Genomic DNA, 15,762 nt, shown 5'->3' on the forward strand with positions numbered 1-15,762 from the left:
TAACACAACCTGTTCGGACTGCAGCTCTAACTTCGGCTTTATATTTTTTTCAATATTTATGAATTTTTGAGTGATTCTAGGGTTTTAAAATGCAAACCAATTGCATCTTATGTTTATTTCTAATACGCTAGGGAATGACTTGCTCTTGGTGGTATTTTGAATGCTTCAAATTATTCAAATGGAAAGGGAGGAGCTTTGACTTCGGCTTTATAAAGCCACCCTAAATTGTACAATGTATGCATAATATGTGTCTAAAGTTCATTTTGATTAATTAAGCTGAGTCTGCATGCTCATTCCAAAATTTCCAAGGCCTAATGTGCATTCATTGTTAAGAACTCCACTGGTATGAGTTATTTATATGGAAGAGTTAATGCACAGCTATTTAAATTGTCTTTAGGATTCACATACTATAAAAATGTGGGTATAATTTCTTCCTATTTGCCCTCAGATACGACGTGAAGTGGTGCAGCATATATGGAAAATCTCCTCTTGTCTCAAGTGCTGCCACTTTTATGCATGAGGCAAAATGATGACACGAAACATTTCCTTAATAAATCCCAAGTCTTATTTTATTACAGAATTACATCTTTTATATATCCATAATATTAGTATAAAATAATGCAAAGCTTTCTCTACAGAATGTTTAGAAGTGTCGGAAAGGTATTAGAACTTTCACTGTAAGGAATCTCGTACTATAAATTCTTTCTTGATAGAATCGAGTTCTAAAGTTCTGTGACCTGGTTCCATATTTACATATTTTCTTGCATTTATAATTAGCATGAAGGTGGTTATATATTTATTATCCTTCACACAAACAGCTTCCAAGCATTTTCGAACCAATTTAGAGTAAATACTACAGTAAAACAGGCCAAAATCATGATGACTTTCGATATCAATAGGCTTAATAGGAAGATTGTTTATCTGGGTGGCTTAAGATCCTTAATAAACAGCATCAAGGTTTCTGGCGTTTATACTTCCATGTCGATGTTTTCTGAAAGTGACAGAGGGTGAGGACCTTTTACTCATGAAAAAGAATCTCAGTAGGTTAATGGAGTGCTTGATTCTCACTTAGACGATAAGAGGTAAGTTCGTGTTCCCTCAGAGTAGTATTTTGTGGTATGTGAGTAAGAGTTGGACGTTGTGGGTACTTAGTATGGGAGGTCATGATGCTGAGTGAGACGAGACACCTGCCTGGCGAACTTGGTCAGCCCAGGTCAGCAGCGGATCTTGGCAGGGATTCACAAACATATTTACTACCAATTCCCAGTCGTAACTCACATTTGTTTTTTCAGGAAGGACAAGGAAAGAAGAGGTTGCAGAATTATCCCACATCTCTTGTACCTTGTACAAAAACAAAGCATAGTTATGTGGGGAGAAATATAGGTTATATTTCTTTGGCATTTTTGTATGTTATCTTGTTCCTCCTACAAATAGAAATTTTAATGATGAGGGAAGACATATCGTAGGTTTTCCATTATTTATTTTTGCTTTTGTTCCGCCTACAGAAAGAAATCTTAGTTACAGGAGAAGAAAACTTGGGTATGTTTATTATTACGTCTCATGTTCCTTGTCCAAAAGCAAATCGTAGATTTAGGAAGGAGTATTTTAGGTTACATTCATTTTTCATGCATCATTCCACCCACTACAAGAAGTTGTAGTTAAAGAGAAGAAGTATCCAAAGTTGAATTTATTTTTGCTTGGCTTCTGACCCTCTTTCAAAAGCAAATCTTAGTTAAGAGTGGGAGAAAGTTATGTGTTATTCAGTGAATCCCCAGTTAAATGCTGTCCAATTTAAAACTTCCAATTTAGTGCCTAATTGTCCATTTTCACTCTCCAACATACGGTAGTAACCAAAACATGAGTAATTTTCTATAAATCAGTGCATTACAGTAAACTCTCAATTATCCGGTGTAATTCAGCCAAGCCCTACGCCAAACAATGTGAGCCGCCGGATATTGCACAACCAACTCATCATTCGGCCTTGAGCCAGATATTGTGTTTCTGTCTGTCTCGACCCTCTATCTTAAAAACTTTACCATGAGTAAAAGATGAAAACTAAGCATATAAAAACAATACAGTTCAGTACATAGTGTACTATTGTATTTACTCACTAAATGTTGGCATCGATGGGAGAAACAGCACCAGGGGGGCCGTACTTGTAAACAGTACAGTACACAATACAGCACAAGGGAAGTTTAACAATCACAACAGAGCACTAGGACAGGAGCACTTACAGGCCATTAGCTTTGCAATACAACGCAGTACAGTAGCTTGAACACAGGACACCACGGAGTTAGTCAGAGCGCCAGGGTTTTGTGACTGCATGGTCAAAAGATCAGGAATGCACAGGCACATTTTGAGTCAGTGACAACCATGGGTGAGAATGAGAGCACGGCGGTATTCTTGGTGCTCCGAATAAGCCACGCCCATGACAGATTCTGATTGTCTGGTGCATAGCGAACAGTGTAGTGGCTCCCGAGTTTGGGAATTTCCTCTGGTGCTGGTTGGCCACTGCTGATGAGCCAGTTGAGACCCCCCAATCCCAGATATTGCCTTGGACCACCGGTTAAGTCCTGTTTCAGCGGCGGATGTTGCATAAAATTGCTGGATGTTGCTTTAATAGGGCCAAAATAGCCATTCCGGATACTGCACCAACAGATAATGGAGAGTTCACCGTAATCTCTTTCACTTCCTTCCTGTTTAAAAGTTTGTTGTATTACCTGTATATAAGTATACTGTACATCATATAATCAGATTATGTTGTTTGATGGAGGATGTTCCATTATCGCACATTATATTGTATGAAATTTAGCAACAAAAGTACATAAAATAGGGACTAGATTTCCTGAAATAGGGATCCTTCTGATTTAGTGGAGTAGACAGTTTAACACACAGGGTAGTGGCTAAATTACTGCTTACATTAAGGATTTACTACTTATTTTTTTTGCATATGTTCTTCCTACAAAAATACAGTAATAGGTATGACATGAATACTGTAGGTTAAATTTATTTTGGTATGTCTTGTTCCTCCAACAGGAAGCACTCTTAATATTTATCATTTTTATTTTTTATATAAGATGAAGAGAGGATGGAAAAACAATTTAAAAATAATTCGATACACCAGATGGCAGGTGTCCTCTGTTCTTAAAAAGTCTGTAGCAGTTGGATTGAACTGCTGGAGGTTGAAGTTTGGGGGGAAACTAATCAGGGGAAGCAAATTCCAAAGAGAAGCAGGTCAGGGGAATAAATGAATTATGATAGACAAAAGTTCTGCAATATGGCTGTGTGACAGTCTGCACATGGGCACTACCAGATGGTCATGTAGCACAGGGAAAGGTGTGGAGAGGTGGCACAATGGGTGTAACACCATCTGAGCATTTGCCATAAAAGTATCTGTAAAATAATGCAAGGAAGGCAATGTTCCTTCTTATTTGTTGGGGAGGTAGTTCATTTGTACAATATATTTTTATTTATTATTTTTTACTTAGCAGGACAGTGAGGTAAAATGGCATCCAGTTCGGTCAGCCAGGAAGATGTGGATCTGGACTTTGAGACCTCCTCACGTCGGTCCCGCATTCGCACCGCCCGCGCCCGCAACATCAACCCTACGTCACGCCCAGGTATGGTAGCCTCCCGTGTGACTTTAATAACAACATACTTATCATTATTATTATTTATACAGACCTTTTTCCTCCAAAGGATGAGGTGAGATAGGGTCAAGAGAGGAAGAAAATAACTGATAGAATACAGAATGCAGTACACCAATAAACAACAGGAAATATATCAGCTGAATATCACACTTAGGTACCGGTATAGCTCTCAGCCTGTTGCATTTCACTCACAGTACATAACTACAACTGCAACAAACAGCACCAAGCAGTGTGCTCAGTGAGATGAGTCTGGACTGAAAGGAAGACCGATAGCTGTCATTTTGAACCCTTGAATTATGAGAGGTCGTTCTTAAGGTGAATGAAGTTGAGTGGATATGAAGAGAACAAGTTTTTCAAAATTGCCATCAATCTAAAAGGATTTATGAAGATTTTAATAACCACTTCAGTACAAGAACGCCTTCCTAAGCTAAAGAAAATCATTTGGAGGTAGCAAGAATGAAAAGGAAAAGGTTACATATTGTTTCAAGTCATAGTACCAGAGTTCTTCCTTAAGCTTCATAAAATCACCTGTGGTGTGAGGAGCAAAGCCAGGATTCCACAGTCTTGAATGGAGAATGAATGGAAGTGTGGCTCATTCACTTGGGCAAACCTTGGCAAGTATGTCAGTGAAGTTTTTTTCTGGCTATCTGCATCCTACTTCACCCCACTTTAGAATGGGAAAGGAGGTCCAGCTGATGATAATGAAGATGATACTGGTAGGTGTTTAATCCATACTACTAGAATGCTCATATAAGCTGTATAAAATCATCTGTAGGTAGCAAGAATAAAAAAGAAAAAAGAAAAAAAATTAAATGAGTATTTTATCTGTGCTGTTAGAATTCTTCATTGAATTACATACAATTTTCCACAGGTCAGAAGAGTAAAGTGAAGAATCCAACATCATACAGAAAGGGTTAAATGCTCCTCTACAGTAATGTGTTTTATACTTCATTCTTTTATAGAGAGAGACTTTTTCAAGGTGGATGGAGCAGATGGAGCATTTATTTTCCCCTTTAATGAGAGAGGGCTTTCTGAAGTTGAACAGAATCATTTAAAGTTGAAGAACGTCCATGATAAAGCATATCCACAGGTGCTATCTTTGCAGTCTCTTATCTTGGCTATCTCACTGTTTCTCATGATAAGGCCAGTCAGTTACAGTACAAGGAAGCAATACGGTATGGACCCCCTGGAGGAAATATGTGAGAACTTTGGCTTTTTAAGTTAATGGTTCTTACTCTTAGTCAGAGATGCGTTCCTGTATGCCCTACTGTATTGCTGTTCGCCATATTTTGAACTGGGGACACTGGCAGATCAGGTTTTTAAGTACCGGGTACCGGAAGAAATAGCTGTGTAGCCATTGATTGGAGTGGTGTTTGTTGCAAAGCTCCAATAGTTTTGAATGTGATGTACCATAGCATATCATCATAATATGCTATTTTCCATACAGGATGAATCAGACAGCTGAGCCTTATACCAGTCCTTGAATTTCCTCTGTTCTGCACCAGCTCTCTAGTAATACATGAAGATCTTAAAGCAGCATACTACTTCATCCTGTGTCTTCCTCAGTGTACCTTGTCTGGAATTGCAGTGACCACTCCTGTGTTTTATTTTTGCCACTGCTGGTTGGTGTTATTTAGCATAGGCAAGATTGTAGTCAACAGATTGGAAGCATTCGGCTCTACAGTCTCTGGTTCACTGTGATGACTACTTATATTTTTGCTCTGCTGTTACCTCAGTTTTAATATGTATTATATTCTGGTGCATTACTGCCACAGCATTTTATTAATCTTCGAGCACCATCATGAATGTGTTAGATATAACTAATCACATTTATCCCTTGTCTGCAGCTTCAGCTATTGTGTTTTATTCTCAATATTACTCACTCCTTCATCCTAGAGGGAGTTCCCGTGAACAGATCATCTCCATGTCGCTCCTTCATCTGTCCACAAACTGCCTTCACTCCAACTCACACCCACATCTATTATATACCATTCAACATCATCCCTCCATCTCATCCTTAGTCTCCTCCCCTCAACCTCACACACTTTTCTAGTTAGTCAGTCGTTCTTTTCAAAATACATAAATTGTACCCATCAGGTGAAGCAGATGAGGAGTGTGAGGGCAGCGAGCGTGACGCAGGGACGGGTGGGCTGTTCCCTGGTGCCCCGGACCATGATGCCAGTCCAAAGCCAGCCACCAGAATCAAAGACAAGCGCCCTAACAGGTAGCAACAAAATCTGTCCTTTCCATTATTTATCTTCCCTATTCTTTTCTTAATTTACCTTCCCTTACCTTACATTACCTTGCCTTCCCTTCCTTTCCTTTCCCTTCCCTTCCCTTCCCTTCCCTTCCCTTCCCTGACATTTGCAAATTTCTTGCAGTAACGTGTTATGAATATGTATGCATCTTTATTACATTATCTTAAAGAAGAACCTTTATACAACATATGGAATGCAACATCCATTCAGAGGTATGTACCATAGGGGAAAAATATCCAGACAGCAAGAACGCTCACTGTGACACCTTCAGTTTCCTGTTTTCAGATAATGTACTTTGGTGGGTGAGTGTACAGTTGCCCACAAATGTTTCATTCTTTTCATAGACAGTGATGTGATAGTTTTGCTTTCACAAATCATGTACCAAATAGAAAACACTTGAATAAATCAATGATGGCATCAGATTTTGCATCATAAAGGTGGGCTTTCACGGGAAAATCAATTCTGGAAATAATGAGCGAGAGAGTTACTGGATGGGAAAGGAACGGAACTTCTGTGGGCAACTGTACATATAAATTAATGTGTTGGTATCCTTAGGCCGAACCACACCAACAAGGGGAAGCAGCAGAGGGACAGACGGAAGCTGAGAGAGAAGAGACGCAGCACGGGGGTTGTACATCTGCCTTCCACTGAGGTTAGTATTGTTGTCATTGTTTTTATTATCATTGTCATTATTATTTCATTATAGTGGTTGGGCATGGTCCAGAAAAAATATCATCTTTGTCATCATCATCATCATCCAGTATGTATGTTCTGTAAAACTGTTGAGCCAGATGATAACCACTTCCCTTGCCTCTCAGTGAATGTCTAAATTATCACCATCATCCAGACCATATTTCCCATTAAAATAGTGTATGAAAGGGGTAAATTGCTTCCTGGTACAATCAGTAAGTGGCAGTATCGCCATCTTTATCATCATCTCCATCATCATCATCATCATCATCATCATCATCATCATCATCATCATCCAGTCCCCAAAGTGAAATAAAACCTCAACCTCTCCTCTCCTTACAGTCAACAGGAGGCAGCACGGGAGAGGATGAGGAACTTCTCTCGATGACGGCTGAGACACGGCGCAACACCCACTACAACGAACACCCAGAGAAGGACAAGGAGAAAACCACCTCTGACCATCATCATCATCATCACCATCACCACCACCATCATCACTCCACTGCTGCAGGACCCAACCCAGTCCCAAAGAAGTCCTTCACCAGTCATAGGAACAAGAGGTGATGTGATTTTTATTTTGCGTGTGTGTGTGTGTGTGTGTATTATTGTAATTTATCATCGTCTTGTTATCAAGCAGTACTGGTAGCAAACAATGAAGAAGCTATCATCACAGTGAAAGGATTAATAGTTTTGTGTGTTGCAGTCCAAGTGACCTGGAAGCAGATGACGAGGACAACCAGGACTATGACTCGTTGACAATGAGTGATTCAACACTGTCCCTGGTTCAGCCGTCATCGGCTGCCACCACAGTCCACCCCACAGCATCCACACTTACATCAACACGCCCTCCCGCCAATGGACGCCCTGCCACACCAACTACAGAGAGTGTGGATGAGGTAGGCTTTTCACCCAGCAGTGTTACTGGTGACCTGGTAGTTAGAACACCCAAATCAGAATGAGAGTCTTGGTCTTGTGCACATGAGTTTAGGTACCCCAGAAGACAAATGAATTCTGTAATATTGATTCTGTAATGCCACATGAAGCATAGGTTAGCCATCTACTCTGAAATTGCCCTGGACTGCAGTATGGTAGTTGAGAGGTTTCTTAAGTGAGAAATCCATCATGTAGCCTTAGCCAAGCATTATAGGTGAGTGACTCGTTACTCATATATAAGTGACATTACATAAGTAGCAGATCCTAGCCACCTGTCAGATTCAAACCCTTATGAGTCACACTTGGAGTATCATAACCCAAATGCCTCAGGTGGTTTCAAACCATCTTACTACAATACCAGCCTCACTTGCCCTTGAGTGGCATTATGTGATAAACCTTGATCGCCTCTTGGATGTAAACTTACAGGCCCCATCTGCTTGGAGCATCTTAACACACCAGATCACCACACAGCATTACCACCTAATGATACAAATGGTTTCCCTGCTTAAAAGAAACAGTTTGGTTTGTCAGTCAGTGTTGAGGCACGATAACGTTGCACTACATCTAGTGACTCTAGGGTGTGTTCCCACCTACCAAAGTGAGAACAAATTTATCTATCTATTTGTCTGTTTGTTGCCAGATACCTTAATCCTGTAAGGGGTGGCCACAAATAAATCTCCTCCACATCACCCTGTCCTCTTCCAATTTGGTTCCCCATCCTCCAGCTCACATTCACTCTCTCATATATCTTTCCACACTATCCTTTTGTCTCCTCCTTGTTCTCCTCCCATTCTTCCCCCTCCATTTCTCTCACATACACTCCAGTAGTCAGTCTCAGTCTCATATACCATCCTCTCCACATGGCTAAACCATCTCTAAGTATTTGAAATTAATAATGTTAAAAAAAAATTTGCATTTCAGCTGTTGGAGTCAGCCCGTGAGGAGAACCGTCGTTTGCTGGGTCTGCTTGAGGAGCGGGACCGTCGCATCTCCTCGCTGGAATCCCGGCTGTCCCTCATGACTGGGGAACTCAGCCAGGCGTGCACTGAGCGCTCAAACCTGCGTGCTGAAAATACGGCGCTAATACGAGCAATGGCATCACTCACTGCTAAGTAGGTTGGAAGTGCAGGCAGCTAAATTGGGGACCTCCATCTTCTCACAGTTGTATTCTGGTGGCAAAGGAGGCTTTATAGCTTCTTTTCCTTAGGGATTTATTTTGCATGTTAGAGGATGTGTGTGCTTGAGAGAGGACAGGGTGACATGGAGGTGATTTGTTTGTGGCCACCCTTTCCAGAATTTAGGTGTCTGGCCATAGATAGATAGATAGGCAGATGAATAGGTAGATACATAGACACCTTACCACATTCTTGTATATTAGGTTTATCATTTCAGTATCAACATAATTTCCATCAGCAACATGTATTGAGGTGTAATGTGCAGAGTAAATTGCCGAGGAAGAAGTATAAGGAATCTCTGAAGCCACTTAGAATATGACCCTCATTTCAGTGCTGAATTTTATATTTTATTCTTGCTACCGTCAGAAGATTTTATTCAGCTTAGGAAAGACTTCAGCTAATGTCAAGAGTAATACACTAAGCCTTCATCTTTTCTGGTGCAGCACTTTTTTTAAGGGGGAAACAGAATGAGATGAAGGGATAAAGATTTGTATGAGAGAGGGGAGGGTGTGCGTTGAAAGGAGAGCAGCCAAATACCAGGGAACAGGGAACAGTCTGACATGGAGGCAAGTTGTTTGTGCCCACCCCATACAGGAAAAAGGTGTCTGGCTATAGATCAATCATGATCACATAATAAACTTTAAAGTGTATTGTGGGATAACTTAACAAAATTTGTTTAGATCATCTAAGAAGAAGAAAGTAAATTTCAGTATCTGCTGGTGTATGGGACAATACAAAAGGTATTTAGCCATTTGACAGTTAAAGTGTATGTGTGGGGGGGAACCTTTTGCAATAGTCATTACCGGGTACTCTGCAGAAACTTTTCACTGGTGTCCTTGTGTCATAACCCATGTGAAAGATGAGGGCTTACTGTACAAGTCATGCTGTTATTTGCCACTGAAGAGGTCACAACAGCAAATTAGATTACAGTAATCACTCCAATATCCGGATCAATAGAGCCATCGGTAGGTTCGGATATTGGTTTTGTCCGGATATTGGGCCCCAGCTTATGGACTTGTACTTACGGACCCTAACACAGAGAAACACCTATACAACTCCCTCCGGACATGCATAGCACCTATTTAACACCCAAATCACACCAATAAGGCACATAAATGACTGAAATAAATGCAATAGACACATAAAATGTGGGTTTAGAAGTATGTTCATACATTAATAAACATTCTGGTACTTATGGACTCTAACCGAACCTAACCTAACCGAACCTAACCGAACTCTGAAAAACCCATTCCTACTGCACATGCATGAGGTAAGTTTAGTATGGAAAGAAGTACAGTATGACACTTTCTGGTAAGTATAGTATGGGAAAAAATACAATATGAAACATTCTGGTAAATATAGTATGGAAAATAGTACAACATGAAACATTTTGGCTACTTACAGCAAGTCCCTGGCCACCTCGATGAATAACCGCCTCCTCTCGGACTCTGACAGTAAGAACGATTTCCTGAAGCACTTGCACTACACTCTTCCTGAAGTCTTGCACTGAACTTAGTCACTAACACACAGAAGTCCGTTCTTTTCACAGTGTTCACTTTAGTCCAAATAATGTTCCATTAAATTTAAGTGTTGCACATTAACTTTTCCCAAGTTTTTTTTAAGTTTCCAAAGCCAAAACAAAGAAGGTTAGTTACGTTAAATTTCTTTTCTACTTAGTCTTTTCTCCCAACTTGAAAACCTTAACACAACACACCGTTTTTTTCACTGCACAACACTCAAAATTCCCGTGTGGTCTAGTGGAGAAGTTCTTGCTGTTTATTCACTGTCAGAGCCCGAGAGTATCACTGGCAGGCGTCCAAGGGGTGCATCGGTGGGTAGTGGTGATGGCGTACCGACTACAGAAGACTCTGAAGACAGCCGCAAACTCACGTCGAGCGGTGACTCCACTGTAGCTGATGTGCTGGGCTGTGGCTCGGAGCATGAGGGCCTGTCTTGGGGAGGCAACGGAGTGGAACCAGGGCTTGGCACAGCGGGGGTCACGGGCCTGAAAAAACTGTCAATCGTTGACTGACGCAAGGACCGACGATTCTGGCGATTGATGATGCGCTGCCGGAAAGCACGCACTTCCTCCACGAGTCCCAAGGGCCCCATCTCCCTGTCGCAGTCCGGGTGTTCCAGGTAGTCTAGGACGAACTCTAGATGTTCCCGGAGTGCGCTCAGCTTGGGGATGGCTGGAGTAGTGTCCTGCTGGGCGGAGTCTGCATCATCATCGCCTTCGTCGTCGGAATCTTCAAGTTCGGGACTGACACCAGCAACCGAAGACGCGATCTCGATATCAGACAACGTCTGATACCCAGGATCGCCCGCTGCCGTCCAACCACTCACGAACATCGTCCACATCAACATCGTCGCCGTGCGTACGTAGCCGTGCATGGAAGTCATCCACGTCAAACCCTAGGAAATCGTACTCCACATCTGTTCCGAGAAGCAGACGAGACCAACCATTTTCAAGAGTTTTCACAGGGACTTCCTTCCATGCACTAGCCCAGTTGTACAGCGCAGACTTGATGTTGTAGCGGCGAAGGTTTTCCAAAGTCCGCTTGCCTCGAGTGTCACGTCCTTCCCTGCGCTCGTCCTCGTCCTCGAGAACCACCATCACCTCGTCCAGGAACTTCCGACGGTACAGGCGCTTTGTTGCCACGATCACTCCTTGGTCCATTGGTTGAATGAGAGCAGTCGTATTAGGTGGCAGAAACATGCACCTAATACGGCCATTCTCAGCAACCAAGTCCTTGTCGCACGGGTGGGCAGGTGCATTGTCGAGAGAAGGAGAGCCTTTACCTGGTCGCGAGGAATTCCCAGTGTCTTCGTCTGGTAATGTATGACCTCCTTGACGAAGTGATGGTGAAACCAGTCTTTGAAAATCACAGCTGTGAACCATGCTTTCAAAGAATGGTACCATACGACAGGAAGGACATCCATCACCCCACGAAGGCACCGAGGCTGCTTTGCACGGCCAACAATAACGGGCTTAAGCCGGTGCATGCCGTTAGCATTGGCACAACACAAAGCAGATATCCGTTCCTTAGAAAGCTTGCGGCCAGGTACACGCTTCTCCGTCTCATCGGCGAGAGTGTTCGTTGGCACCGAGCGATAGAATAGGCCAGTTTCGTCAGCGTTATAGACTTGACCGAGAGTGAGGCCCTCCCTGTCGATCAAGCCTTTCACCTTGTGCCGAAACTCGTCCACTCCATCCTCGTTAGCGTCCAATGCTTCGCCATGTGCTTTACGGTTAGTAAGGCCATGTCGCAACTTGAACGCGAAGAGCCAACCCTCGGATGCCTTGAAGTCTAGGGCGTCGTGAAGCCTTGCAAACTTCTCAGCAGCAGCCTTCAGCTCCGTTCCACGTACCATCACACCAGCTGCACGTTGCTGTCGATACCAAATCAACGTGGAGCGGTCGATCTCTGCATACTTGGGAGTAAACATAACCTTCCTCTCCACGCTGCGTTTGCTTCTCGACGAGAAGTCAGCCGTGTACTGCATGAGCTTGTCTCGGGAACGCTTGATATCAAACAAAGTCGACCGGGCCAGGTTGAACTCGCGGAGAATGCGAGAGGAAGACCAACCCGCATCAACCTTCTCCAATATCTCCCGTTTCTTCTCCAGAGTCAACACCACTCTCTTCCTTTTCTCAGGAGGCGGGGCCATCATCACACACACTAAGAGTAGGGCAGAGAGCAGCAGGAGGCCTTGCAGCAAGTACGGCACCACCACAAAAGCGAGCACGTGGGCAGCCATGACGAACAGCGCAGGTCCAGTCGCGGTGAGAGACAGGCGGGAAGTGGGGATGATGCAGCGGCGCTCTATCGGACGTCGGAGGAATGACGAACCAAAACAATGCTCTCACGCGGCGCGCGCGGCAAGTTCAAATTACGGACGGCAAAAAATCGGTTTTTTTTCCAATTTTTTTGGATTTTCGGACCATTTTGGGAATGTTTGATCCCAGGACGATAAGGTTCGGTTAGTGGGGATGTTCGGTTATTGGGCGTCCGGATATTAGAGTGATTACTGTATTTAACTCATACAGTCCCACGAGGTATGTTTCATTCTTGCATGCACACAAAACCCATGTATGCAGAAGGGTTGGACATAGGACAGGCATTTCATACAGGCATTCATCACTGTCAGTTGCTGATGACCGGTGAGCTGTGAGGCGTTTACCAGGTGCTCAGACCTACGCACCAAGAACACAGCACTAATACAAGCAATGGCCACACTTGCTGCTAAGAACGTTGCGACTCATGACAGCTGGAGACTTAGTTTAAACTCGGCATTTTGGATGCACCTGCTCCAGTATGCATGTATTCGGATACTCTTGGAGAGAAAAAAAGAAAGAAAGAAGAAAAAGAAAAAAAAATCCCCCAAAGCAACCCAGAGCAGTTAGACACAGTCTTGCAAAAAAAGAAACAAACAAAGAAATCCCCAACAAAAGCAAACAAAATAAATTTGGAACAGTGAGCTTGTTTCAAAATGATCAGCTGTCATGTTCTGTTCCCATAGATGTGCAACAAATGATTTATAATAGTTTGGGGGTTATTTTTTTTTATTATTATCATAATCATTATTATTATTATTATTATTGTTATTAATATCATCATCATCATCATCACAGTATTATTTTATTTATTCCTTACAGTTGCATCCAAGAGTGTACATATTGATATAGCGGTGTCCAAAATGGCGAGTTTACCTGAGCCCTCTCAGTGTGATAATGGCTCTTGTGCTTCATCCTTGCTACCTTCAGAGGGCCTTGTTCAGCTTAGGAAAGGGTTATTGTATGGTCATCCCTTGTTTTTAGCAGGACACCTGCAGTTAGTGATAATCCAGCTAAAAAGACTCGCACAACCATAATTTAATATGTGATTGCGTAAAGATCGTATATAGGGCCCCAGAACATCTACAAGCATTAGAATCCAATAGTTTTATTATTATTATTATTATATTTTTTTAAGTATCAAATTTTGTCAGACAATCCCAGAATATGCCATAGAATTGTGTATTTTTTTATGATTTGTATTTTTTATAATTAACTCATCCACAGAGAAGAAAACAAACAAAATCACAACTGAAAAAAAAGAGGGATATTGTACTGTATTATGAAGGCTGATAGTAATGTCATGCCAATCCATACCTCTGTCTAGATAGGAATTCGTGGCAGCTCACAACACATATTTTTTAACCCCTTCACTGCAAGCAGATCCTTCTATTTTTTCATGTGACATAATGAATTTAAGCTTAGGAAAGGCCTCTCATAGATGTATCTCTTACCACTTAGTAGGTTGGAATTCTAGGCAGCTGACAAAGTGATAAACACGTACAATGAAATGGTGAAGTGTATGCTATGGCCTTGGTAACCCCAGATGAATATGTAGTAAGAAGAAGAGGTAAATAAAGACTTTCTAACATCTCCACTATCTCTCTCATATGCTTAAAAAAAAAAGTTATCTGAGGCAGTAAGAATTAGTGAGAAATTTGGCCGAGTAAGGGACTTGGGGAAGAACTTCTGACACGTTAACGATGCCGGGCTTTCAGAAGCAGAATAAGCTTCAATGGATATAGCAAGAATAAAATAGCCTTTATGATAGTAAGGGGTTAACACTAAATAGGCCAGAAATGAATTGGATACTAGAGTTGTTCCAGTAATGAGAGGGGTGATGGTGACCCCTCTCAGGCTCCTGTGACTCACTCTCAGCTGAATAAAATCACCTGCCGTTATCCAGAATAGAATAATAGAGCTGTTCCGATGATGAGAGAGGTGAGGGTGACAGTATTAACTCTCTCCGGCTCCTGTGACTCCCCTGCATAAAAATCACCAGAGTAGAATACAAGAGTTGCTGCCACCATGAGAGTCAATCAAGTGCATTTGCTGGTATGTGATCTTAGCTTCTGTAGATTAGGGGCCATGTTAGTGTGGATTTAGTTGGCTTATTGGCATCTCTTCCTTAGTAAACTTGACCCACTGTAGAGGATCCATTGTGACAGTGCAAATGTTGGGTGGGGGAGAGAGACAGGTAAGAGTTTGATTTTATTTTTCCTCTCTCTCTCTCTCTCTCTCTCTCTCTCTTTCCCCAACATGAACCCACTGTAAAGCCTTTAGTCCAGTAGTGTATTATACTTTATTATGATAGATGGAGCCAGGATTCCAGGGGCTTGATTAGAGAGTGAATGAGAGTGTGACCCATTCAGTTAGGCAGACTGGTCAGCATCTCATTTTGTCAAGTTTGTTTCTGGCACCCTGGACCCTGCCTTGCCCAAGCCTAGGGTGTAAGGTCCGGTTAATGATGGTGATGATGATAATGATGTAGTAGCACCAGATGATCAGAAAAAAAAAAATTGCTGGAATGAGAAACTAACCCAAGTCTGCCCAGTTAAATTGTCCACACTCCCCTTCACTCACAGTTCAAGCTTCTGAAATCCTGACTCCACTTCTCAGGCATACACACTTCATCTGTCGTATGTTAAATAAAATCATCTAGAGGCAGAGTAAGTCACCAGATTGAATGCTTTAAGATGCAGAGTGGAAAAATAAGTCACTAAGGAAGAGATGCTAGGAAACCACTAATCTCACGTGCAGCTGTAGAGGATATCGCCTCTTTAAACTTATAGAGTAGCTGTTATCGTGTCTGTCACTTCTGTATCATTCCTGCAGCTGTATTTGTGTGTTACTATATATTTTTATTGGATGCATATTTCTTATATATATATATACATATATATATTATATTTATGGCTGGATAATTAAAACTGGGTGCACCAAGGAGTAAGCAAACTCCAAATTTTTTATGGTAATTTATGGAAAGCCAGTAATTGTTAGATGTGAGTAGTCTGCAACACACATCACAGAGTGGCGCTGATGAGGAGCCTACGTGTGGTGGCATTGTACACCCTGGGTGGAGTATCTGTGGCATCCACCCAGGAGCCAGACATCCTCATATTTCCCTGCACCTTGCCATGAAACTGACCTGGTCTAACCCTGGTGAAACCCTGTCCACCACAAGGGGGTGCTGGATCCCTACATGGTGTATGTACTAT

General features: G+C 42.2%; 1 protein-coding gene across 1 annotated transcript; it reads left to right on the plus strand.

Annotated features, from left to right (window-relative positions):
• Window positions 1-1,007: 1,007 nt before the first annotated feature.
• Window positions 1,008-8,881, plus strand: LOC145397194 (uncharacterized). The gene is made up of 8 exons (XM_080270392.1): window positions 1,008-1,082; window positions 3,489-3,620; window positions 5,748-5,874; window positions 6,464-6,560; window positions 6,615-6,654; window positions 6,939-7,158; window positions 7,302-7,494; window positions 8,453-8,881. The coding sequence occupies exons 2-8, from the start codon at window positions 3,506-3,508 to the stop codon at window positions 8,645-8,647; spliced, it is 987 nt and encodes a 328-aa protein (XP_080126518.1). The 5' UTR covers window positions 1,008-1,082; window positions 3,489-3,505; the 3' UTR covers window positions 8,648-8,881.
• Window positions 8,882-15,762: the final 6,881 nt, after the last annotated feature.

The sequence above is a fragment of the Coenobita brevimanus genome, chromosome 40 (assembly GCF_032717465.1).
Source record: "Coenobita brevimanus isolate Jiangsu-jjx chromosome 40, ASM3271746v2, whole genome shotgun sequence".
Lineage (NCBI taxonomy): Eukaryota > Metazoa > Arthropoda > Malacostraca > Decapoda > Coenobitidae > Coenobita > Coenobita brevimanus.

Excerpts from the sequence above, each read along its gene's own strand:
- LOC145397194 (XM_080270392.1), top strand. The coding sequence starts at position 3,506 with ATGGCATCCAGTTCGGTCAGCCAGGAAGATGTGGATCTGGACTTTGAG. Across the intron at positions 6,655-6,938 it reads AAAATATCATCTTTGTCATC|AGTCAACAGGAGGCAGCACG; the intron begins ATCATCATCATC and ends TCCTCTCCTTAC. Across the intron at positions 7,495-8,452 it reads CTACAGAGAGTGTGGATGAG|CTGTTGGAGTCAGCCCGTGA; the intron begins GTAGGCTTTTCA and ends TTTGCATTTCAG.